The sequence below is a fragment of the Sceloporus undulatus genome, chromosome 8 (genome assembly GCF_019175285.1).
Source record: "Sceloporus undulatus isolate JIND9_A2432 ecotype Alabama chromosome 8, SceUnd_v1.1, whole genome shotgun sequence".
NCBI classification, from domain to species: domain Eukaryota; kingdom Metazoa; phylum Chordata; class Lepidosauria; order Squamata; family Phrynosomatidae; genus Sceloporus; species Sceloporus undulatus.
Window position 1 is genome coordinate 9,947,139 of NC_056529.1, and position 25,198 is coordinate 9,972,336.

Here is a 25,198-nt window from a genome sequence, read left to right on the forward strand (position 1 = left end):
GCCTCATTGAATGCTTCGTGTGGTGATGTTTCTCACTCTTGGCCTTTCTGTGCGAGTACACTCATGTGGTACCTTTTTGGGACAGACTGACTGACTGGAGTGAAGAGTGAGTGCACATGGTGGTGGGGGAGAAGCGACAGGAAAAAAGAGTTTTCACATTTGTGACCCTGCTTTCTGAGCTTTCCAGGACTTGGCTGGCAGTTTGGAGCTATGTTGTTGCTTCTGCTTTCATTTGTTGGAGAGGCCAAGAGAAGAGGTGTGTATATGTGTGGAGTTGCACCCAATCACCTTGGGAGCAGCAACTGAGCAGATGGTTGAACTGCAAGACTAGCACAGGAGAGAGTCTTCTCAGTCACTGCTCAGCCAGCTGCATGGTTGCTGCTTCCAGGGTGGCTGGGGAAAAAGGAACAGTGACCAAGCAGCCAGTCTATCAGTGACTGAGAAGACTGTCTCACACACTGGCCTTTGCTGCAAGCCTGGTGCAGGTGAGAGGCTGCTTGACCAGCTGCTTGGTCATTGATTCCTTTGCATCTGGTCACCCTGGGAATAGCAACTGAGCAGCCAGTCAACTGGCCTTCCTTTTGTAGTAAGACCAGTGTGAATGAGACAGAGGAGCAGGCCTGGGCTGCTGCCACTGGTGTATCCGCACATAAGAAGCTGAGGAGGCAGTGGTGAGTTGGATGCAGCTGAGGTAGATGTCACTGGCCAGCTGGTTGCTACATAAAGAATAATTTAATATCAAGAAATAGATGTTGGGGGCACTAGGGTCGTTGCTGAAGAGGAAAGGAGGTGGTAGCCTGAAGTTTGAGGACCACTGTTCTATAGCATCCCCTCTGCAATTTGGTGGATCCTGGAAATGGCCTATAAACCTTCCACATGGAAATCATATACATACAAATGGGAATTGTTCCTTGCCTTCCTCTGTTCCAAGGATGTTTTCCTGAGGACTACGAACACTACCTACATCATTGACTTCCTCATCTTCCTTGTGGATAAAGGACTGTCCTTCTGCTCAATTAGATGCTACCTATTTGCTATCTTTTGCCATTTTCAACATGCAGGCAACCCATCTTGTTTCCTACACCCATTGTTATGACTGTTTCTCAAGAGGTACCAGAACTTACACCTCCCAGTATAAGCCCTGACTTCACAGTGGAACCTTCACCTCGTCTTCTCTTAATGTTTGAGACCTCCCTTTGAACTAATGGCCACAAATAACCTCAGAGTCCTGACGTGTAGAAGACTGCCTTCTTTGTAGCAATCACCTCTGTGAGGCGTGCAGGAGAATTATGCACCCTCCACACCGATCCATCCTACATACACTTCCACAAAGATAAGGTAGTATTTTGTCTTGACATCACATTCTACCAAAAGTTGTCTCACATTTCCAGTTCTACCAAGACATTACCCTACCTGCATTCATGCAAAACCTTTCCACTGGCCTTGAATGATCCTTCCCTTCCAAGGATGCCCACTGCATCTTGCCTTTCTGTATTGACAGGTCAGATGCACTAGGCAAGAAACAATGTCTCTTCATTTATTACACACTTCACAGGCTAGGACTGCCAGTGTTACTTCAGTGGTTTTCCAAATGGGTGATAGCTACGATCAACTCGTTATACAAGGATGGTGGGCAAACAGCCTGCTTTTCAAATTAGAAGTCATTCCACCAGAGCAACATGACATCAATGGCCTTCCTATCTGGAGTCCCTCTACAAGACATCTGTGGGGCTGCCATGTGGTCACAATCCTTCACATTTGTCTCCCACTACAGGATGCACAATCGTTCCCAAAAGGAAGCTGCTTTTGGCAGGGCATTACTCTCTCCATCTGTGGCATGGCACTCCCATCTCTGGGGGTAAGTAACTTGTCAATCTCCCATTTTGTGTGAGTCATAGAGGCTACAAAGAAGAACAGGTTACTTACCTGTACCTGTGGTTCTTCGAGTAGTCATCTGTGACCTTACACAATCCTGGCATTCCTCCCCTTTCATGTTCTGCTAACCTTTTTTCCTGAATTCTCCTGATTTGCTGACTTGAAACTGAGACCAGATGGGCAGGACAGCCTATATACTATGGAAATCACACTTCACAGGTGCAAATATCCATTTTGTGTGAGGTCATAAATGATCATGAAAGAACCACTGTTACAAGTAAACAACCTGCTTGATTGATTACTGACACATAGGATATGTGTAAGTTCACTAGCAAACTTATTTACATAAAAAAACTCATTAACATTTGAAGTTGATTTGATTGTGATCACCTTGTTGATAGTCAGAAGGCACATTTTGATTTGCAGGTAGCACATAATACAGTATTGCTTATGGACTCTGTTTATATTGTTTGGTGTTAGGTTCTTCAGAATAAAGACAGGCACATAAGAAATCAATATGTAGCTTGCCTTTTTTCTAATAGGACACCCTGTTAGGGTAATTTGAAGTGTTCTTTTCTTATTGCCAACAAAGAAGGCAATCAGTAATGTCTTTTGGTGATGTGAAGTCGAAGGCTTTCATGGCCAGCATCCATATTTTTTTGTGGGTTTTTCGGGCTATGTGGCTCTTCTAGAACATCATCACATAGCCCGAAAAACCCACAAAAAACTATCTTTTGGTGATGTTTTTCCATTGCATTTGATGCTTCTGTTTGAATTTCCTTTAATCTGGTCTGGTAAGTGAATTGAATCTTATGTGTTTGACAGATACAGGAGTTTTGTTTCTGAGGATGCAGGTCCCAACACATTGATAGCAACAGTTCATGCTATAGATCCTGATGGAGATGGTGTTACCTACAACATTACTGGAGGGAATCAAAAGGGGAATTTTATTATTGATCCTCAGAAAGGTAATGATATAATTTGTGTGACTTTTATAGTTCTGTGACTTACAATTGTTGCGTGTGACTAGAGATGGGTTGGAGTCTGCGTCTAATCGTAATTATGCATGTGTTTAAATACATGTGGAGTATATTTACTTAATCTTGCTGGTGGTTTCTTCTCTTCTGATGTTAGGAATTGCTCTTCATCTCTGTCCTGATGTACTGAATTCAAAGAGCTTTGCCATTGGCTCAAGTCTCCAGCTCTACTCATAAGAGGAAACTGGAAGATGGCAGGCTTGACCAGGAATGGGCAACATGTTCAGTGGGCAAAACAAAAATTAGTGAGCAAAACAAAAAACAAAATTTAGTCCATTAGACTAGTATGGGGCAATCTAGATTCAAACTCCCAATGTCTTGAAAAATCACTGTGATCTTAGGCCTGTTAGTCTTTTTCTCCCCTCACTCTTCCTACTTCAGTCCATTTTGGCACTGGTGAGGTTGCATGCTGCAGTGAAGTAAGAGGCTATAGTGACAGTGCGGTGAAACACATGGGCTTCCAGCTGCTTAGAATGCGGGCGGTTTAGACAACACACGAGGTGAAAGCGGTTGAGAAGCGAAATGAAGCCATGCTTCGGGACTAAAAACTGGAGCAAAAAGAAGCTGGGACACTCCGACTCAAGGCGAAAAATACACATAATCCATCCTAAATGTATTTACATATGCATAGTGAAGATTTGGGTAAAATGTGATGTTTTAAAGAAAATTTTAAAAGAATTTTAAAATTAAATTTTTGAAATTTTAATTAATTGTGGGGTCTCTCCTTTCTCCTCCCACTGAGCTTCCCTCCCCACTCCCACCATCTCTTAAAGCATTTTAAAAGGAAGCAGGTGAATGCCACAGCCCATATCTGCCAAAAGCGAAGTGTTTGAGGAACAGTGGTGTCTTCTCCCTTTTAAGGTGTCATCTGGTGCGGTCCACACCCCACAAGTGATGGCACTGGTTGTGCTGTTTATGTCTCAGCTGATCCCTGCCACTTGGTATCCTAGACACTCAAGCATCTGTTGACAATATTTCACATCCACATTTCTTCTCTTCAGTAGTGTTTGCATTTCTCCATGAAGCCAGTCTCCTGAGGAAATGCTTGGGGTTATATTGCCCCTTTCAGCAAGAAGGCAAACCCAGGACACTGTGATGTATTAAGCGGTTCTGTCATATCTTTCCCCCACTCCTCAGAAAATGTTTAGCAGAAACCTCCCTCAGCCTTGAAAGTTGCACACTCCTAGCTATTGCCATGATGAGTGTACTTGGAAGATGTTGATTTCTGTGGCAAGTTCATTTTCAAGGTCAAGGACTAAAGCAATGGTCATAAAGACTAGGAAGGGGAGCGGGAATAGGTGCAAGCTCAGCCATTTATCAGCATCCTATGATTTGGTCCTAAAAATGCTTGAACATAAGCCTCATTTTTGTTAAGCATTTTAGTTGAACTAGTAAAACAGCCCTCCACCAGCAGAAGAACACCATTTGATCTGCTCCTATATATTTCATTGTGGTTGTGTGCTGTGTTGTTAATAATAATAATAATAATAATAATAATAATAATTTTTATTTATATCCCGCCTTTCCAATTGCATGATCAAGGCGGCTTACAAGACAAGAAACAATAAAATACAGATAAAACATCACAATATAAAAAGTTTAAAAACATCATTACTAGGGGTACTTGATTGTTGTTTTTGTGTATTTTGTTGTTGTATCATTTTTTACTTGTGGAGACCCTATCACAGGATTTTCGTGAGAAAGAGTGACTTGCCCAGGGTCAGCCTGTACTCCAATGTATGTATCCTTTCTATGCTCTGCCTTTTTAATTATGAGATTAAAAGAGCATTTCACTTCTGGAACCTTAAACTAGTGTTACAGTTGGCTCTCCATATCCATGGATTCTGCATCCATGGATTCGACCAACCACAGATCAAAAATATTCACCCAAAAATAAACAGAAACAGAAATCCAAAAAGCAAATCTTATTTTTGCTGTTTTATATAAAAGACACCATTTTATTATGGCATTGTATAGCATGGGACTTGAGCATGGATTTTGGTATCCATGAGGGATCCTGGAACCAAACCTGTAGTTACCAAAGGTCCACTGTTTGTATCCAGCACTGACTACCGACATAGCATTTATTTAATAAAATCATAGAATCATAGAGTTGGAAGAGACCCCAAGCGCCATCCAGTCCAACCCACTGCCATGCAGAAACACACAAAGTACCCCTAACAGATGGCCATGCAACCTCTGTTTAAAGACCCCTGAAGGAGATTCCAGCACACTCTGAGGGAGTGTGTTCCACTGTCGGAACAGCTTTTACAGTCAGTAAAATTAATATGTTTAAATTAATATGTTACATATAAGATGTCATTGTGCATGTATGTGTGTGTGTATGAAAACCCACCAGTAGTCTGATTTTGAATGTAATTCACCACTTGCTTTAACATGTACCTTGAAACTGTCATATTAATTTTGAATAGTCAAGATCTCTTTAAGCAAGGAAAAAACATTTTGAACTGAAAATAAATGCACTACTATACTTTTATTTGACACTATCTGATAACTTTGCCTGGTAAAATTCTGATCTCTCTCTCTCTGTTTTATACACCCTGGGTTTGTACATTCCCCTGAGTCAGGAAGCTAATCACAAGTAAATAAGATGCCACAGATCTGTCCTTCTCCTCCTCATTTGATCTGTCTTAGGGGTTCACTTATCATGAAAAATTGATGTCCATGCAAATAGTGCTTTTGCAATATTAATGTTCCAGATATGAATATATTTCAGGAGCCAGAAAAAAAGGTGCAATTGAACGGATTAAAGAAAGAATTGACGGAAGCATCATGTGTAGATTCCAGCTTCCTCTACCTCATTTATGGCTTTTGTTATGTTACAAGTATTTAATTGGACTTAATGCTACTGGTATTAATGTAAAACTGGTGTAAAGTGTTCCTTTGCTGTTGAAGCTGTTTCAGTGATGCATTTCAACCACCGATAAACTGGGATTGCTTTGCTGCTGAAAGATGTAGTATCTGAACATTGTGTTTTTCCAGCAATAAATATGATTATGATATAAATTCTGAAACTGGAAATAAGGTGGGAGTCTGATATTACAATTTTGGACCCTAACAAGAAGTTCCACTTTTGCTAACAAAATCAGTATATATGTGGGGAGGAGGGAGCTGTAGCATCAGGGATGAGAAAAAGAGAAGAGAGGTCCTGGCATCTGTTGATCTGTGGTCCTCACAAGCCTGGTAGATAAGAGACAGGTAAACAAACACTACAATGAAATGGTAACAAAAATAGTAATGGAGGTTTAAATGTATAAGCAACCGTTTTTGTTATTTATTTGTTTTATGTGTCTTTTATTGTTTTTTTTTTTTTGGGAGGGGGAAAGAGAAATAGCCATAAACCTGTGAAAGTCTGTGCCATGATAAATCTCTTTGTCTCCAAGGTACTATATGACTTCTCTGTGGTTCTGGCTGCTAGAAGATTAACCCAGTTCCTCTACAGAAAAAAAAATTCTGATTGTCAGGGTAGTTTTAAAAGCTTTTATGGAAATGGTAGCAGCATATTTTTTCTTTATTTTCTGTAAAAGCTGTTGATTTGACTCACTCAGTCATTAACCACCCCCCAGTTCAAATCTATGCTGTCTCCTTGGGCAGTTATATTTTAAGATGGTGCTGTCAGTAAAAGTGTTCTTGATCTATCAGAATGTCAAGGTGAAGCTAAGGCACATGTCAGAAATCAAGCAGCAAAGGCAAAGGCAGGGTGTTTGCAAGTAATGTGAGTGACAGTTGTCATTTTAACAATGGTCCATTTGCAAATGGCACATTTTATTACGCTGGATAAATAGTAGACATGATGTGACGGTATTACTGTGGGAGAGAATGGCATTTGCTCACTGCAAGCTTTTCAAGTAGCTCAAGTCTGGTTTGCTTTTTAAAATAAAATTTCATATATTTTGCTGTCCCTTCTATGACCCACAATATCTACTGAGGTCCTGTTGAAGCAGACCTTCTGTCAGCTTTGCTTTTTAAATAATGTCAGAATGCACAGCAATGGCAGTATGCTTGAAATTCACAGTAAATGCACTGTGTCTGCAGTACCGCACTAAGTCTCAGACAAACCCTCCTTGATTTATAGTGATGGTGAGGATAACTTTGTCTCTTTCTGCCTGTGAAGATGGTGGGATCAAAGGAAAGCCATTCCTTGGAGATCTCCAAACTTGGCCAGCCTCATATCATGAGATATTCTCTTTTATTTTTGGAGAAACAATCTTATGGTAACTCTATGAATGAGAGATCTCCAAAAGACCTGGTCATCTATAGATCTTGAAAAATCAGCCTTGTCGCTTCCATAATCGCATAAGTCCATTTTCAGTGTGGTCCTCAGCTTTTCCTGCTTCCTTCCACTTCACCACACATTATTGCCCTTTCCAGTAAGTCACACTGTCTGGTGGTGTGTCCACAGAACAGTAACTTCAGTTTAGCCATTTTGATGGCAGCCTAAACTTTAAAGATCTCCTACCACCACGAGATGAGTTTTTTTAAAGGTACAGGCTGGGAGGAAGAAAAAAGATGTAGGCATGCCCTTTCCCCACCTCTGAAATGAGGAGATAGTCATATACCAAGGGTGGAAGAGGCCCTTCCCAAGTGCAGGCAGTAAGGAGTGCACTGTCTGTGGCAATGGACTGGAGAATGGGAAGGAGGAGGCACATCCTTGAGCCATGGCTCAGAGCTCCTAAAGCTTCTACTTGACTTCTTGATGTTGCTCTTTGGGCAGCTGCTGCTTTAATCTTCACATGGGCCTACGAAGCTCTGGTCAGCAGCACCATGTAAATATGCATATTAAAAACTGAACAATCTCTTTTACAGGCTTGATTCGCCTTCGCTCAAGCCCACTTCCTAAACTACAAGGGCCAGAGTATGTACTTAATGTTACAGCTACAGATGACAATGCTTCTGATGGACCTAGCTCTCTTTCAAGCACTGCTCTTGTTGTTGTACATATTGATGATGTCAATAATAACAAACCTGTATTTCATAAGGTAAGTAGGTTGCTGTGTATCACCTCAAATAACTGGATGTAACAAATCACTTCTGTTTCAGCATATACAAGGACCAGAAAATTACTTTTTAAAACAATTTGTTATATTTCCAGCCTTGAGGATTGCATGGGTGCCAAAGCCATACCTTGTTCACTTCTGCTGTGGAGAAACATTTCCGCAGTGGGAAATTGCATGCGGAGAGTGCCAAAAATGTGCTGGAAAGATATAACTACGGTAATTTTGACTTGCAGTGAATATGCTGACAGAAAAAGTAGATAAGGATATAATTGCTGCTCTTGGGAACCTAAAAGGGCTTTCTGTTTTTTCCCCCCTTGCATGGACGTGCTTTTTCATCTAAGAAATTAATTACTTTTGAAGCAAAGTTGTAATTGTTTCCTTAGTTTAACGCTATTTGCAGTGTATGCATTAAAAGTGGCTAACTGATGCCAACTGTTGTGATCTGGTATTCTATCTCAGAATTGCCACACTGGTTGGGGAGATTCTGGGAGCTCAAGTCCCCTTTAAAAAAAATCACTTTTCCAAGTTTAATTCTGTCTGTTGCCCTTATCCTGTTGACACAGAAAAACTAATCTAGCTTCTCCTAGTCATCTCTTGCTTCCCTTCAACTTCTGTATCATAGTGAATGTATAGCCCTTTGGATGAGGTTGGACTGCAGTTTCTGTGGTCTGTCATTATTGGCAATGTTGACCAATATTGGTCATAGTTGCAGCCCAACAACATCTGGGGAGCTACACCTTCCCCAGTCCTGTTCTGTATTGTTTTTCATCTTCCTAGTAAATTGACTGATAACAGAAGGCTTCTATTTTGATAATTTACTATAGGTCCAAGAATGAAGAAATGGGAATATTAAATTCAAAACAGTTTTATAGGCTTCTTTTAAAATCCATGAAGCCATTAGAACTGGTTATTGTGTGCACAGTGACGGTTAAGGCAAAGAAAACTAGCTTGAGTACTTAAGTAACTTATACATATTTGTTATAGAGGCCAGATAGAGAGAACAGTTCAGAAATGAGAAGTTGTTGATAAAGAAACAGAATTAGCTAGCTAATTATCAGGAAATCTAAAGTCTTTAAAAACAAAACAAAACTGGGCATCAGAGTGAGAAATCCAGAGTTCTGTGTTCAGAAAGAGCGCACACAACACTGCTTTCTACCAGGAAGCATGGAATCAAACATTCCCCAATCCTTTTTTCTTTTTTTTAAATGAAGGATTCCCAGAGGTTGTTGAAGATCCAGTGATGGTGTACTTAGAAGGTACAAGGTTTGGCACCTTTGAACGCATATGGGTGGATTGCTAGAGGTGTGATAGAAAAGTGCAAAAGGGATGCTCCTCATATTTCAGAGTGCCTGTATGTTTTCATGTTTTGGGGATTATGGGTGATGGAAATCTTTCTGCAGAGATGTGGGATTCTGAAAGAATCAGCTGTACATTTCAACAGAATCAAAATGCATATTACAAAGGTATAGTTCACCATGGTTAGAGCAACCATAAGATACTATCTCACTGTTACCTTTGCTGCTGTAATTGCATGCAACTACTGAGAAGTTTGCATTTCCACTTAAGAAATGACATTATGGTATAAAAATGGTGTTTATTTGACCCAAGGCATTTCAAACAAAATCTTCCTCAGGGTCACTTGTAAAAAACAAAACTGTGCTCTGTATTCTTGAAATACTTTTTGACAAGTGAGAAATTTTTGAAAGATCAAACAACTATTTCTGCCTATTGAAGGTTTCTTTCTTTTTGTGTCTCTCTCTTCTTTTTCCTTCTCTGTTAGCTCAAATGAGACAGTAAGATTTTCTTTTGTGAACTTTTGTATTTAAAAAGGAATCATTATCCCCACTAACTCCTCAAGTTCCATTGATTTCTTCCGCCACCCACTGTGCTGGATTTCAGTGGATTGCATCATAAGTCAAGCATCATATGCTAGTATCTAAAAATGTTTTGTGGTGCTTTTTTAAAAAATCATTATTACTATTATTATTTATAGTGCCAGCATTATCGTGAACATGCATCTGTGCTGGAGAATCAGCCAGTGGGAACATTTGTGTTACAAGTAGAGGCAGTTGATGCAGATGAAGGCACCAATGGGAGAGTGAAATATGGCTTGATGCATAGAGATGGTGCTCTTCCCATGTTTAACATTCATCCTGACACAGGTAAATTGCAGCTTTATGATTAACCCTGGTGTAAATACAGACGTACATGGTACCATAATGGTTATGAAATAAAGTTCAGCATTTATAGTCAGGTAATACTTTTATTAGGACCAATCTGCATGTTGTGAAATAGTGAAAAAACATTTGAGCTCTTCAGAAATCAGGTTGGATATTAAAGACCACTTTCGCAACATGCCTGTGGCTTTGAAATCAGCCTCAGAGGTCCTGCTTGTGGTCCCACCCTTGTGACCTTTGAGAATGGTGGATTTGAAAGTTAGACCTTTTTTGGTAATTGGTATTTCTCAGCAGGTGATTCTGTCAAGCCCTGATTGATGTAATGCAATTCTGCTTGTAATGGAGAAATGTCTGTGATGGACGCAATTGCTCCTGAGCATCTTCTCTCACAGTGTGGAACTAAACCAATCTTCTGCTTCTCTACGGTGCTGATGGCAATGAAATGAGTAACTCTGTTGGAAGACTAGGGATAAGTCCGACTGAAGATAAATTTTTTGCTGCATCGACTTGGATATTATAGTTGATACAGGCCCAGTTGATGTAACCTTTGCTCATGCTTATCCAGTGTTAATGGATACTTTTTCAATGTGTATAGCTGAGGATGTGGATTGGTTTGTTAGAGAGGTGAGATCCACCACATGTGCTAGTTCCTTGTCCTTCCTGTATCATTTAAAAGGGCAGAGAAGGACTGGCTGAGTGGGTAAAGAAGTGGTTAATGCCCTCATAGCAAGGCAGTTTTCCAGATTTCCTGAAGAAGACAGTTGTAAGATCACTTTTGAAAGAGTTCTCCCTGGATCTCACAGTATTGGATAGTTATGAGCTAGTCTTCAGCATTCTGTTTCTGAGCAAGGTGCTAGAGCATGTGGTTCCATTCCAATGAGATTGATTATTTAGCTGCATTTCAACTTGGCTGCACACGTGATTATAGGATTGGAGATAGCTTTAGTCACTTTGGTGGATGACCTGTTCTGGAAAATGGATAGAGGCAGGATTTTCCATTTGATTTTGCTGCACCTCTTGGTGTTTTTCTGTACTATTGACCAAGGTAGCATTCTGAAACATCTTAGTTGGGCTGGTACTTGGAGGCATTGTTTACAATGGCTTCATTTCTTCCTAGAAGAGTGAGCTGAGAAGGTGGTACTGGGGGATTCTTGTTTGATTCCTTGGCTGCTTGACTGATCTCTTTAACACATTCTACTAGGAAAGGATTGTGGAGTTTTCAGTAGCATCATCTCTTTTTCTCCTTTCAGTGTAAATCCAAAGGAAGCTGTTTTTGTTTTAAACCAGTGTCTGTTGGCAGCAGTGGATTGGATTAAGGTAAACAGATTGAAGCTTAATCCAAACGAGACAGAGGTGCTCCTGTTAAGGCAGAAAAAACAGATCAGGGAATAAGAATTCCTCCTCTGCTGAACAGAGTTATACTTCTCATGAAGACACAGGTTTGCAGTTGGGGTGTCCTGAACCCGGACACTTGGCTTCCTTTGGTGGCCAGCAGTGTGTTTGCAAGTTAAAACTAGTGTGCCAGCTGTTCCTGGAGATGCCTAATCTGACCATGGTGACACTTACCTTAATTATAGCCCATTTGGATTACTGTATTGTGAGACTGTCTTTGAAGAATTCTCAGAAACCTTGGATGGTCCAAACAACTGTCAGTTGGGGCTTGTTACAGGGAGCACATGATCCCCTTATTACAGCAGTTGTACTAGGTTCTGACCTGTTTCTGGGTGCAATTTAAAGTACTATTGATGACTTATTAAACCCTATCCAATTCCTAGCTTGGTGAAGGACTGAGTCCTCCCATTCTAAACCATCCATGCCCTGACATCTTTGAGAGAGTCCCTTCTTTTCATCTTGCCATCCTCACAGGAACACTTGGAGGAAGTGCAAGGGAGGGCCATCTTATGTATGGTCTCAGATCCTGGAACTCCCCTCTTAGGAAAGTGAGAATATCTATAAAGTATGTACTGTAAAGGTGGGGTGTAAGTGAAGTAGTAGTAGTAGTAGTCGTAGTAACAGTAACCTCTTTAGAAAAGAGGTTTGCTGTCTTGAAAAAACAGCAAACCCTTTATACTACTTTATAGATATATATCCCAATATTGGGACTCAAGGCAGCTTATAAATTGATAAAACCAGTACAGATTTAAAATAAGATTTGAAACCAGTTCAGATTTGAAAAGGGAGGGAAATGAAGTAGTGGATGCAGATAGAAGAAATTAGCTGTAGAAAGGCTGATTCTAGTAAAAGTATTACTCAGTTGTACATTTTGGAATAATCCCGAGAAACCAATACCCTTCTCTGCTTTTTATGTAATGAAATTGTTTACATTTGCTCATATATATTTCCCTGCAGAAGCTATTGCTGAATTGCAGGTGAGAGCATAGGGCATCTTTATATCTTACTGATGGGGATGTGCATTTCTTTTGGATCTTTTTTGCCTTTCCTTCAGTGATCACCCTCTAGAAAACAACAGACAATTATGTATGATGAATCCTGTCTTACAGTCCAGTGCTTAGTGAAATATGCTGAATTAACCCATTTCTGTTTGTGATATCATTTATAGGCATCTTGACAACACTTCAGATATTTGACCGAGAAAAACAGAGGGAGCATCCAATCACTGTAACAGCAACGGACCAGGCAGCAGAGCCTCTCATTGGGATCTGCCAGATCAATGTGGTCATCTTGGATGAAAATGATAACAGCCCCAGATTTGAAAACACCCACTATGAATGTAATTGCAACTTATTGGATAGTGTTTTGGTTATCTGACTGTGAACTTGCCTGAGGTCCAAACTCTTTTTTTTGTGTGTGTTTCTTGTTTGAGTTTTGTTCTTTAACCCCCCCCCCCTTCATGCAGTTAAATCTTCAATTAGTATTGCTTGCATGTAAGAAGAGAGAGAAAAAAGAAAAGACCATGTGCCATTAGTTGTTGTAATGATGGGAATGACACACCATTAAGCAGTGAGCTGACCACTTTAAGCAGCAGATTTGGAGTATTACAAAAAGACAGTGTCAGAGTTGCCCCTATAGGAGATTATCACATGGATTTAAAATGGGATAAAATGAAATGGTCCCGTCATGATCACGCAAAGATTTTCACATGATCTCATGCTCATCCAGTACTTCAGTCATGAATTACCTGTACTTGTCATTGTACAGGTTGTACAAACTTCTCATTCACAGGGAAATCCCGTGAATGGTTTCTCAATAGTGCTTGATTTCACGCTATTGCTAACGTGCGGAAGTCATTCGCACTATCATGGAGCTTTTCCCAGACTGCTTTGCGGTACAGACAATTCATTCTTATTACTGGGATTGTTTTTAGAGGAGATTTGTGTCTGTTTGAGGTGCAGGACATCATTTTGTTTGAACTAAATAAACATCATGTTCTTAGATACAGAAATTTTATTTTCTGGGATGGAACCATGTTTTTCAGATATGTGTAGTAGTGGGGAAACGACACATGCGCCAAACATTCAAACATGATATAATAATGATGAAGGGAAGTGATTATGCAGAATGCAAGTGCATTTCCCTTTCATTTTTATATTGTCCATATAGCGTGATTGTGCAGCTGTGCAGAAACATAGATTGCTATAGTTGTGGGATTGGCTCTTGTGTGATAATCTCCATAGCTCTCTGTCATGTTAAAGTTGGGCGTTTAGCTGAGCTGTAGCCATAATGGAGCTTGAGTGTGTGAAATGGGATGAGCAGCTTTGGGGGATTGTTGTGTGTGATCCGAGGTCATATAGCTGCTGGTGAGGGAAAACATGGATTGGAAGAGGGAGGAAAGTCCAAGATGGTTACAGAAATGAAACTTAGCTGCTTACTATAGCTCTGGCAAAGAATGTGTTGCTGTGCTGATTTTCCCAGTAAACTCCTTCTGGGTTCATTCATGAAGCATGTTCATTGAGATAGAGACAGAGCATCACAGGGAGCAAGTAAAAGCTCTGGCAAAAAGCCTAGGATTTGGTGGGCACTGTGCCTGTTCTGTCTGGTGATTGTAAAACTATCCAAATGACATATCTCCTGACCCAGTTCATTAACTGTGAATTTCCAGCACCAGCAGTGACTTTTCCAATGCATGGCAGGCATTTCCCCCCTATCCTGAGAGTTAGATAGGGATTTATTTCCCCATCCATTTCCCTTGTCTTGGTTCCTTATGGACTTCTGGGTTGTGTGATGATACTTCTGGATGACATGTTGCACTCCAGGCATCACAAAGAAGCCTGGAAGCCTGGTATGTTTCCAGTATCATTAGATGTGAGCAAGAACTCCTGCTACAAAGTGTGCATGCAATCAGAAAACAGAATAGCCCAAAATTTACTGTGCCTGTTGGCCATCTGGTGGAGCCTATAATGTCCTATGGCCAGTGATAAAGAGAAGCGGTGGACTAATTTTATGCCTTAGGTAGCAAAATAACTTGGCTAGTGTTATATTCAAAGTCATAGCCATGTTAGTTTATATCAGTATGCAAAGGGATTTTGTACAGTTGGCCCTCCACATTTGGGGTTTTGACTTTTGTGGATTTGATTATTTGCGGTTTTGATTAATGTAACATCTCTAGGAATCTCTAAGTCCTCTAGCACATTTCTGCTGAACATTGACAATAGAGTTGTGCTGGGGAATCTAGAAATTCATAGAGAAAACACTTTTCTAGGCATTTGTAGGTCCTCCACCACGATTCTGTGGCCAACCTCTGGCAGATGTTGACCATAGAGTTGCATTGAAGGAACTGGAGATTCCTAGATAGGTCTTGTCTAAGTTGTCTTAGGTAAAAAGAATGGTGGTTTTATTATTTATGGTTTTCCCACATTCATAGGGGTCCTTCATTAGATGCAGCTAAAGAAGGAGACCCAGATGCATATGACGAAGCAGACATAGTCTATGAAAGCTTATGTTATAAACCTTCATTAAACATTTTAAAGCAGAGACTATTAGTTACTTTCTCTCAGCCTCACAGAAAGGCAAAGTTAAGCTCCATCGGAACAAATTTTGCCAAGAAAACCCTGTTATAGGTTTGCCTTTGGGTTACGGCAATGTGGAAAAAAATTGTAGGCACACAATACAAACACATAGCCATTTCTAGTGACACATAGCAGTGAGTTTTCATCTTCATTATGTAATTGACTAGATGACATATAAGGCCTTTTCCAACTTTGCTGTTCTGTGAAATTCTGTGAAGAGAATCTTTTGGAGAGGGGTGTACAGTATAATTCCACTCCCCACTATCCTTTAACCAAAAGACTAAAGCATTACATTTACATAATCCCAGAATGAAGAACAGTGTGTATAATCCTGTCTGTAGTTTGTGACAGTTCTGAGTCTGTTTTGTGTGTTATACTGAGCAAGTGAGTTAATAACAGCTAGCATCAATTCCACTTTCCTAGATTTCTTAAGAGAAGACACAGATGTGGGAACTAGCTTTCTTCGTGTTGCAGCCCACGACGATGACTATGGCTCAAATGCTTCCATTACATATTCTGCAGCCAATGGGAAAATGAAACATTTCCATGTCAATCCTACCACAGGCTGGGTTTATGTCAATCAGCCTCTGTTGCAGGTATGTTGCAGGTTGGTTTGTTCTCTGCAGCCGGATGTCAACTGGAATATGTAGCTGGTAGATTCAGAGAGATGCCAAGTTGCAGAAGCATGTGCTTTCATAGTCCTGGTTCTCTTCTTGTGCGCATTAGTGTCACTCTGATTGTTATACACCACCCAAGGGCCTGCTTCCTTTGAATGAATTATTTCCATAAGCATATAGTCATTCACAGCTGTCATGTCATGTAGATTTCTGCTTTGGTTGAAAAGAGGAAAAAACCTAAGAAACAAAGTTGGCAGGTCATATCCAAGAAGGAGTGGATGGAATCTATTTTTATTTTTATTTTTGTGTAAAGCTCTATGAAGTTTAGCAATCTCTTTTTAAAAACAATCTACAAACTGAATAACTTGTGAGAAATATATTACCATGTTAAGGAAATCGACTCACAAACTAGCACTTGCAAAAGCTAGCTTTTTGCAAAAATAGATTCTTTTATTGCTGGAGGGAAAGAGAGATGCTTGAAAACAGTACATGCCCGATGGTCATCACAAAAGGTTTGGAAATATAAGATCCTAGACAGAATTTGGTACTGTATTAACCTGTTATGTTAATTTGTTGGCGTTTCCTGAATAACAAGGAAAAACATTTTCACATTTTGGTTTTAATTTAGCAAGGCCCTTATAGTAATTTTTTAGCATCATAAATACAAGTTGAGTCTCCTTCATCCAAAATGCCCAGGACCAGAAGAGTATTGGATTTATGATTTGTTTTTTTTTTTACATATAGATGAGATACCTTGGAGATGGGAACCAAGTCTAAACATGAAATTGATTTATGTTTTGTATACACTTTATTAACATAGCCTGAAGGTAACTTTATGCATAATTTTTGTAGTTCTTCTTATTAGTAATTTTGTGTACATCGGAAATCACAGCTACCCATGTGGACAATTTTGGATTTTGGAATTTGGGATTTCGGGATACTCAACCTGTAGTATAATTTGACTGTTACTTAATGTTCTTGCATTATACTCTCCAGTCAGGGATTGGGAAAGATGCTATATAAAGGTTTTGTAGTGAAATGAACTCTGGTTTGCATCCTGGAAAGTGTGCAGATAGCCTGCGGTTTTAAATGAAAGATTTTCACCAGTAACATTTTGAATAGTCTATTGATTTGAGAGGCTCATCAGTAATTAAAGGAACATGTATAGTTTCAAGTTGCTATTCAAGCTCTGACTAGCACAGGGAGATTGTAAAGCTCTAGCAGTGAAATGCTTAAATAGATGGTGTCTGTTGATTCTAGTGATGTAGGCTGAGGAAAGTGCTCTCAACCAGTAACTTTTGGGGAAAGGCAGCAGTGTGCAGACCCTTTATGCTTTAACTTATGGTTTAATACTATGATGGTTGTGGCTTGGAGACCTCCCTGCTAGTGCTGCTACAGAAGACCATTAACATGATTGACATACATCAATGGTATAAAGATTTGACGTTGGAGTGGCACATCATCACCACTTGTGAGAAAACATTCTGAAAACATCGTATCACTGGTATTTTCTTTTTGTCAGTGTGATATAATAAGGCCATTTCATTCAGCATGGACAGTGAAGGCATACTCCTAGGCTGTGGAACTCCCCCCCCCCCCACGGAAGTTAGGTTGCCCTTCCTTGGAAATTTTCCAGCAATAGGCAAAAAACACTTATTTTGACAGCCTTTAATGGTTATACTGGCCTGCTTGAAAAGAATTTTAATTTGGATGTGCTGCTTTCTTCCCTTCTTTTTTGATACATTTTAAAAAATTGCTTTAAAAGTTGTTTCAGTGTTTTATTATCTCTGTATCTTTTTAACGCATGCTTCTTTCATTCATCTTTTTGTTCCTAGTCACTTCAAGTCCCAGGGACAGGAAGGGGAAAAGGCAAGGTAGAAATCTAATAAACGGGTATTTTAATTTGTTAGTTTATATTTTTTTTAACTCATGATTTAGCATATTATTTTTCAATCTAGTATGTGAGCCACCTTAGATCCCACACTAGGAAAAAAAGCAATAATAGAAAAAAGATAAAATAATATTTTCTGTCTCAACATATTTGGAACAATAATTTCTGAGCAAAAATAAGAAAAACATGGTAATCTGATATAATGAAGTTTGAAATCAGCATAGAAAACACACACAAATTGTATTTTGCGGAGCAACCTTTCTCCTCTTCTTCTTTATGCAGAAATCCTTTATAACGCAAGAAATCATAGCAATGGATGGGGGAACAGGAGCAGTAAGGTAGAACTAAGTTTACTATCACCAGTGCAAAAACCAACCCCCTCAGTGGGAAAAGGACACTTATGAAGTAATCATTCCAAAAAAAAAACAAGAGATACAGCCATGTGGTAAGTTGTAATGGGACGGGACAGGATGCAAGCTTCTTAAAAACAAATAGCAATTAGAATTTTTCAGCTTCAGCTGTTGAGCCATTGCGACTGTTTTCATTTTCCAAATACTGAGAAAAAGACACTGAAAAATACCTCAGATCTCCTTTTCTATGGTGTCTCCAAGTTTCATTTTTCCTTCTTCATTAATAGAAACTTGGTGAGTCTTAATTCTCACTTCACCTGCTTTTGTAAATGGATATCAAGAATGCTTTCAGGGCAGTGGTTCTCAAACTTTTTACCGTGACCCCCTTTACATCACATTTGGACATTGCCCCCCCACCACAGCGAACATATATAGGAATAAAAATATTTGTTTGTTTAGTGTGTGTTCACACATTCATGTATATTCATAGATGCAGGAATAATTCATGCAACAGCAGCTGAAACTATCTCCTGGTGTAAAGCCATTGCTTCTACTCTTTTTTTCATTTGGTGAAGATGAAGGACATGCTCCTCCTTCTCCTCTTTTTGAAAGCCTGTGTGACTGAATGCCTTAAGGTGTAGTGTAGCAAAGCCAGTATTCTGTTCTTACATTACTGTAATCCCGCAAGTAGTACCAACATTTTGAGAGCACTCTGGGTTGATGATAGGTGCAGAACTTCAGGTGGCATGCAGCGCTGCATATATAGTGTTGTGATTTAAGATGCAGAGGTTTTCAATCATATTAGAAGTGACTGAAAACTACAGTACAAATTTCTAAACTGTTTTTATACCATACTTTATTTTTTAAGTTGTGTGTGTGCAAATGTCATGAATGTCTGTCTACACCTAGTGTGTCTCTGTGTCGGTATATCGCAAGGACTACCTCTGACTCTAACATTTTGAACCATACAGACAATCAAGCAACATCCCTCTTGGTGACCCACGCATAACAATAATCTAGAAGAAGGGCTGGTCCCGAGACCAACATGCCAATCCGATTCTACTTGACCCCAACAGAGATGATGGTTCTGCATCTATCCTCAAGCTGAACCTTTAGATATGAACCACAAAGAATTTTTTGTTAAGGATTCGAGCCCAGAATGTTGCTGCAGTGCCACTTTGCTTCATTTGCCACTGTCTATATTAATGTGACAGGTGGTAATATTCTTTTAACATTGGGGCAAAATGTGCACCAAACGTACCATTAGTTATACCTGTTTCATCTCTTGTTGTGTCCAATTGAAACATTCTAGAATCCTATCTGCTGTGTTAATCACTATATTTAAAGAGGTGATTGCTATATTATGGAACTTATTTTGGAAGATTAATCAGATTTCATTATTGGATAATATTTTTTCTTTGGCTGGATTTTACTGAACAATGTCAAATTTCTGTGTTAATCAGCTATATTTTGTAATTTAGTTTTATCATTGTAGAACTAACCCTCTGCTTGTATAGGACCTTGTCAGATGTTTAGCTGCATGTGCCTGGTATTGAGTTCAGAATCGGTGCCACAATAACAGCTGGTTGTTCAGGTACAGAGCTCTTCCCATGGCTGGTGGATAATGGGAAGATATTGCAGCTGTGGAAGGAACTAGGGTGTCTTGTTTGGTGCCATCATGAGTCTAGGCCCCCAGTTGAGAGTGCAGGATCAGCAGAACATGAAGGAATCCCGGAGGGATGTGTGGCTTGCCAGCAAGGATGATGTAGCAGCAGAGTCAGGCCAGTCCAAGTCAAAACAGTCAATCAATCCGAATGGCAGTCCAAGAGGGAAATCAAAAGTATATCTTTAAATTGAACAAGGTCTGAGGTTATCAGGCAGCATGAACCAGGCACAGCAGAGATACTGCCTCCAGTGTCATGTGTGGTCGCTCAGTCTGACTATTGGATTGTGGGTGGTAGGCTGATTACAGGTGAGCTTGATGTCCAGTTTCCTGGACCAAACCCACTAGAATAATGCAAGGTGATCCCCAATGGGAAGACAGTGAACCATAAATGTTGTGTATAACAAATGGGAGGTTTCCTTGGATAGGCACGCCCAACAAAGAACAAATGTGCCACCTTGGAGAATAGGTCCAGCACTACTAGGATGGTGATGACATGTCCTCCAAGTCTGAAAACTCTGGAGAGTCGGAGAGCCCAGGGGATGCCAGGACTGCGGAGCACCAGGTGGAGAGCCTGCAGCCAGCACAGGGGCTGAGTTCCCAGAAGCCAAAGAGCAAAGTCCCTTGCAGCCACAACTCTCAGAGAAGTTCCCTGCAGCTACCCCAGATGAAGAGCCAGACTTACCAGTGCTGGGCAGGAATGTGATGCATGCCCCCAGAATGGCCAGAAGCTGCGGGAGAGCTTGCCTTCTGTGGAAACTAGCCAGAAAGGACAAGATCTCTCTTTGCCAGCGTCCTGTTTGGGATCATCGTGGTGGCCCAGATTGGGCCTGTACCCATGCGGTCACCGTGGTCCTGCACTAATCAGGGCAGGAGCAACTTCTGGCTGCTCCTTTGCCCCGTCTGCATGACCCCATATCTGTCTGTATCTATATTCTGAGAAAAGCACGTTAAATAGGAAGAACTTCCTGACAGTATGACTGTGGAACACACCCTCCCGGGAGTTTGGTGGAATTCCTTCTTTGGGGGTTTTAAACAGAGGCTGGATGGTCATCTGTTGGAGGTGCTTTGATTGTGTGTTCCTCGCCTGCCTGCCCTGTGGTTTCTTCCAACTCTTATGAAACACAGGAACTGATTTTCGAACTTTAAAACACATTTAGATGTCAAGACATGTCCCTTCTTTACCTCGTCCATTTATGAAGCTTCGGTAACTGAAGAACAGAGGTTGGAACTCCAGTTTTTCAAGTTTCTGCCACGACCTAGACCTTGGCCAAAAGGTGAGAGTAGGTTTCAACTTTAATAATGTTGTTTTCATAGACAATACTGGAAGCCTTAGAAGGAGCAACCCTGCATATGTTTTCTCACCCATTGTACACTCTGCAGGGAACTAATGCAGTTCCTGCTCCTCAACTTGTATGTACATGTGTTTTGTGCTCACGCTTATACTTTTTCATGACCGCATCAAATATGAAGTGATTTTGAAGCCCATTACATGACATCATAGAGCAACTCTGAGACTGGATCTGCTGAACTGCCAATGACAAGATCTGTCTGTGAACCTTTTGGTGGTAGATAATGGACACAGTTTAGATCATAATTTGTGATCAGTACAATTCTTTGTGACATCGGGCTAAGAGCACGAGATACCAGGTCTGCCTTCTAGGTTGTTTTTTTTGTACAAAAATTCAGAAACAATTCTTGTAACAGAAATTCATGTATGTGTACTCTGCTAGCTAAATATTGCTTTGAGACCTGTCCAACACAAAGACAAAAATAAACTGGTTTTCATTGTAGCTCTCTCTCCATCTTTCAGATCACTTACTCTGCTACTCGATCGCAGTGGGACATACATTTTTCCGTTTGGACTCAAAAACAGGTTCAATCTATACTACCTCTGGGTTGATAGGGAAAAGAAAGCATCAATCTCTTGGAAGTTAAATCAACAGATGGCTCAGATCGGCTCGTCCGGGAAAGCATGGGCAGCCATCTGGTGAGAGGACAAAGGGCAAAACCAGTAATATAGTCTAAGTTAAAAAATTGCTGTTCTTATAAAAAAGACCTTTCAGTTAACCAGTATAACAGGGATGATGATTGGGGAGGGCAGCACTTGCTTCCCCTTAGAGGCACCTCCATGCCTTCCTGAATTTAAAAATCTTTTTTGGCATCCCCCCTCAAAATGTTCCCCATGCCCTCTAGGGAATACAGAGTGCAATTTAAATACACTTTCAGTGCCCCTGGACGTGTTTAACCTAGGGATCAACTCAGATATGCATCCTATTTGCAACAATCTTTCTTGACTTGAGGGGGGCAAAAAATGGGGCAAAATGCATAAGTGGGGAATTTCATTTTCCACAACAAAAATGTTTTCAGGGTGAGTGATCTGCCCCTAAACAGCAAAACTTACCTTAGGAACAAAATGGCACATGTCACTGCACTGCATTTTCCCTCCCTGAAGTAACAAGATCTGTTGCTCCAGAAATGGAAAGAACTAGGTTTGTTACATTCAGCAGCAGATAATGGTCTGTAGGCATATGATGGTAATGATGTATGTTGAAGTAAGAGTAGTGTTGACCTTCAGTCTCTTTGAGGCTTGCATGTCAGGTTTTGAGTATGGGACAAGGCCTCTGGGAGATCAATGTTCAAATCCCCGTTCTACTAAGGAAAACAAATGGGTATCCTCTTAGGCCCTCATGCTTTCTCAGCCTCAGAGAAAGCCCCTCTAAACAAAATCCCACGATAGCTTTGCCTTAGGGTCACCATAAGTTAGAAACAGTAACACAAACAACAACAAAAACAACAACAACAAAACAACAAACAACAAGAAGCAGCCTGTCTGGGGGCTCTAGTCTGATCTGGAGGGGTGAATCCCTCCCCACTGCCAGACCACTCTGTCATACCAGGGTTTGTTAAAAGGGATATCACATCACTTTGGCTGCCATTTGGCACTTCTTTTTTACTTTGTTGTTTGTAGAGTCTTGACTCTGGGACTAGGAGAAGTAAACCATTGCGTTTGTGTCTGGTTTGAGTCATTTTGGTTGTTTTTTGGATGAAGATTATAAAAATCAGTGGATAATAATGTCTTTAATGATGGGGACTTTGTAGGGCATTGAAGGGGCTTTAGGGTAGGGTCTACATGCAGCCAAGGGCCATATGTCTCCCCATCCCGCTCTAATCACACTCATGTGGTCTCCTATACCCCGTTGGTGTAAGATCAGATAATTGCATAGCCAGTTTATGGACAAGCTGCTCATACCACTGCATACTATATGGTCCTTGCTGTCATAGCCAGCAATAGAACACAAGTGACACAAATGGTCAAGGCATTCCATTGAAAATCTGATTATCAAGGGGCTTTAGCAGTGTTCTAAAAGAAGGAGTTAAAATGGGGTCCTAGGCTTGAGGGTAGGAAAGTTGTGACAAAACCGTACAATTGCCATATTAGACATCAGTTCTCACATATATCTGCGTAAACAAATTGAATGTGGCATTCATTTGATATCCAAGTGCTTTTTTGAGTAATGTTGTATTATAAATTTCCCACAACCTAAGGTCATTCTGTATTGTCTGTTCTATTCGCTTCATTAATGTGCAGCTAGACAGTTTAAGGAATTGTAGCTGACAGAAGGGGCACAGCCAAGATTTAATCTCTTGTTCCCCGTCTCTCTAGACACAGCCTACGTGCAGTTTTTATCAGTGATGTGAACGACAACAAGCCTCCTTTACCAGAAGTGTCTAGAGTCAATGTGGAAGAAGACCAGGAGTGGATCGACTGTCATACTGTCAGTGCTAATGATGAAGACGAAGGTAAACCCTTCAGAATTTAGTAGTAGCACCGAAATATTAATGAGTTAATTTTCAGGAGTGTGGAGGCCATATTTTAGTAGAAAAATAGCTCTTTTATCTGTCTCATTTATATTTAAGGCTTCTCTATATCTAAAGGCTTCTCCTATCATGTCGGAGGTTCCAGGTTGTAACGTTTGCTTCAGAAAGGGGTCATGAGGGCTTGGCAATAACTTTTTAGGCAGGCCGTGCTGTGAGCACAGTTGGGGATATGTACACATGACACATTATAGCAGTTTGATCGCCATTTTAACTGACACAGCTCCATCCTAGGGTATCCTGGAATTTGGAATTCTGTAGTCTGTTCCCCTAAAAACTCCTCAATTAATGCACTCAGTCAGATTTAATTCACTTCAGCAACACAACTTGGACCGACACAACAATAAATGATACGACTTGACTCAACTTGTACTTGTATATTTTAGTGAACACGGGCTAGTGCCATTTCTTCAAGCAGCAGGCAAGACCACCCCAGTGTACAGGATGCATTTCTCAGAGGGAACAACAAATGCATAGGCAGTGGGCTTGAGTGGAAGGATCCTCTAAGCTTTTGGAAAGCTTTAGAAGGCTTCCAACATACAGCAGGGACAGGCTGCCAAAACGTCCTCAAGCCATTGCTGTTCCTCCTGAGAAAGGAGCCTTTTCTGTTAAAAGTTGGCTCTCATATTGAGACGTGGCTTGAGACTTGACTTCTTCTAAGTATCTGCAAGGATTTGAGACGACTCCACTGAGACTGGAAACAGAGACAGGAGACCTGACTTGAAGACTTGGAGTAAAAGACTTGAATACATCACGGGGGATACCTCCAGCATGTCTCTCTCTGTGTGTGTAATAGGGCCTGGGTTGAGGATGGTGGGAGCATGTTTTTCCTGTGCTTGCAAGGAGAAAGGACAAAAAATAATTCTTTGCAACTGAAATCCTATTCTGGCAGCAGCTGTGCACGGCAAAGGGCAGCTGAGATGTGAACTGCAGATGGAGGAAGGGAAGGTGTAATCCCCCCAAAGAGATTTGATTCAGGTTCCTATCAAATACTAGAAGTTTAAGATTAAACTCTCTACAGTGTTTCTTATGTGGCTATAGCAGCTTTGGAGTTTTGTGGATTTTAGTGGAATGGGTTGAGGGGAAAAGGGTTAAATCGTTGCGATGAGGCTACTACTGCAGTTCGTGTTATGTGACACATGATCAAACCACTGCTTTAAAAGATGCAGCACTGACAGCAAAAACAGTACCACCTAATGTTTGATAAGTTTTTAATAATGTAGGCAGCTATCTAATAAGGATAGAAATTCTTGCTGGAATCCATGTAAATAATTATGAATACTGCACAATTGTGATTACTTATAATTATTAGATCTCCTTTTCTACATAAGTGATTTGCCTCTGAATGCTAGGAGTATCATTATAAGAACTAATAATGTAGTCTTGTGTGAAATACCTTTTACTCCCCTCCTCCATTTTTAGGAACAAATGCCAAAGTTAAGGTACCAAATACAGCTGAAACACTGGAGGAGTGTTTGATGTTGAACCAGAGATGGGAATACTTCATTGCCGGGCATTGGGATATGAAGAGTCCAGCTGTAAACTAATTTGTGGCCTCGATGGGAAATGGGAGGATTTATGCGTGGTCTCATCAACCATGGTGATAAAAATGATGAAGTCCTGTTTTTGCTCTCAATGAATATATGGAAGTGTGATTGAGAACTGGATGGGCTTCCAGTCTTTGTTCTTCAGGTATATTTGGGTATGCTCATCTAAATAATAGC

At 40.5% G+C, this 25,198-nt stretch overlaps 1 protein-coding gene across 1 annotated transcript in view; it reads left to right on the top strand.

The window, feature by feature from the left end:
* LOC121914382 (neural-cadherin-like) overlaps positions 1–17,931 on the top strand; it is a 54,021-nt gene extending 36,090 nt beyond the window's left edge. Inside the window, exons 7-12 of the mRNA XM_042437773.1 lie at positions 2,701–2,843; positions 7,740–7,912; positions 9,924–10,092; positions 12,668–12,838; positions 15,498–15,670; positions 17,865–17,931. Coding sequence (XP_042293707.1) covers positions 2,701–2,843; positions 7,740–7,912; positions 9,924–10,092; positions 12,668–12,838; positions 15,498–15,670; positions 17,865–17,924 — 889 coding nt within the window. The 3' untranslated portion in view covers positions 17,925–17,931. The remainder of the gene's footprint in view (positions 1–2,700; positions 2,844–7,739; positions 7,913–9,923; positions 10,093–12,667; positions 12,839–15,497; positions 15,671–17,864) is intronic.
* Positions 17,932–25,198: the final 7,267 nt, after the last annotated feature.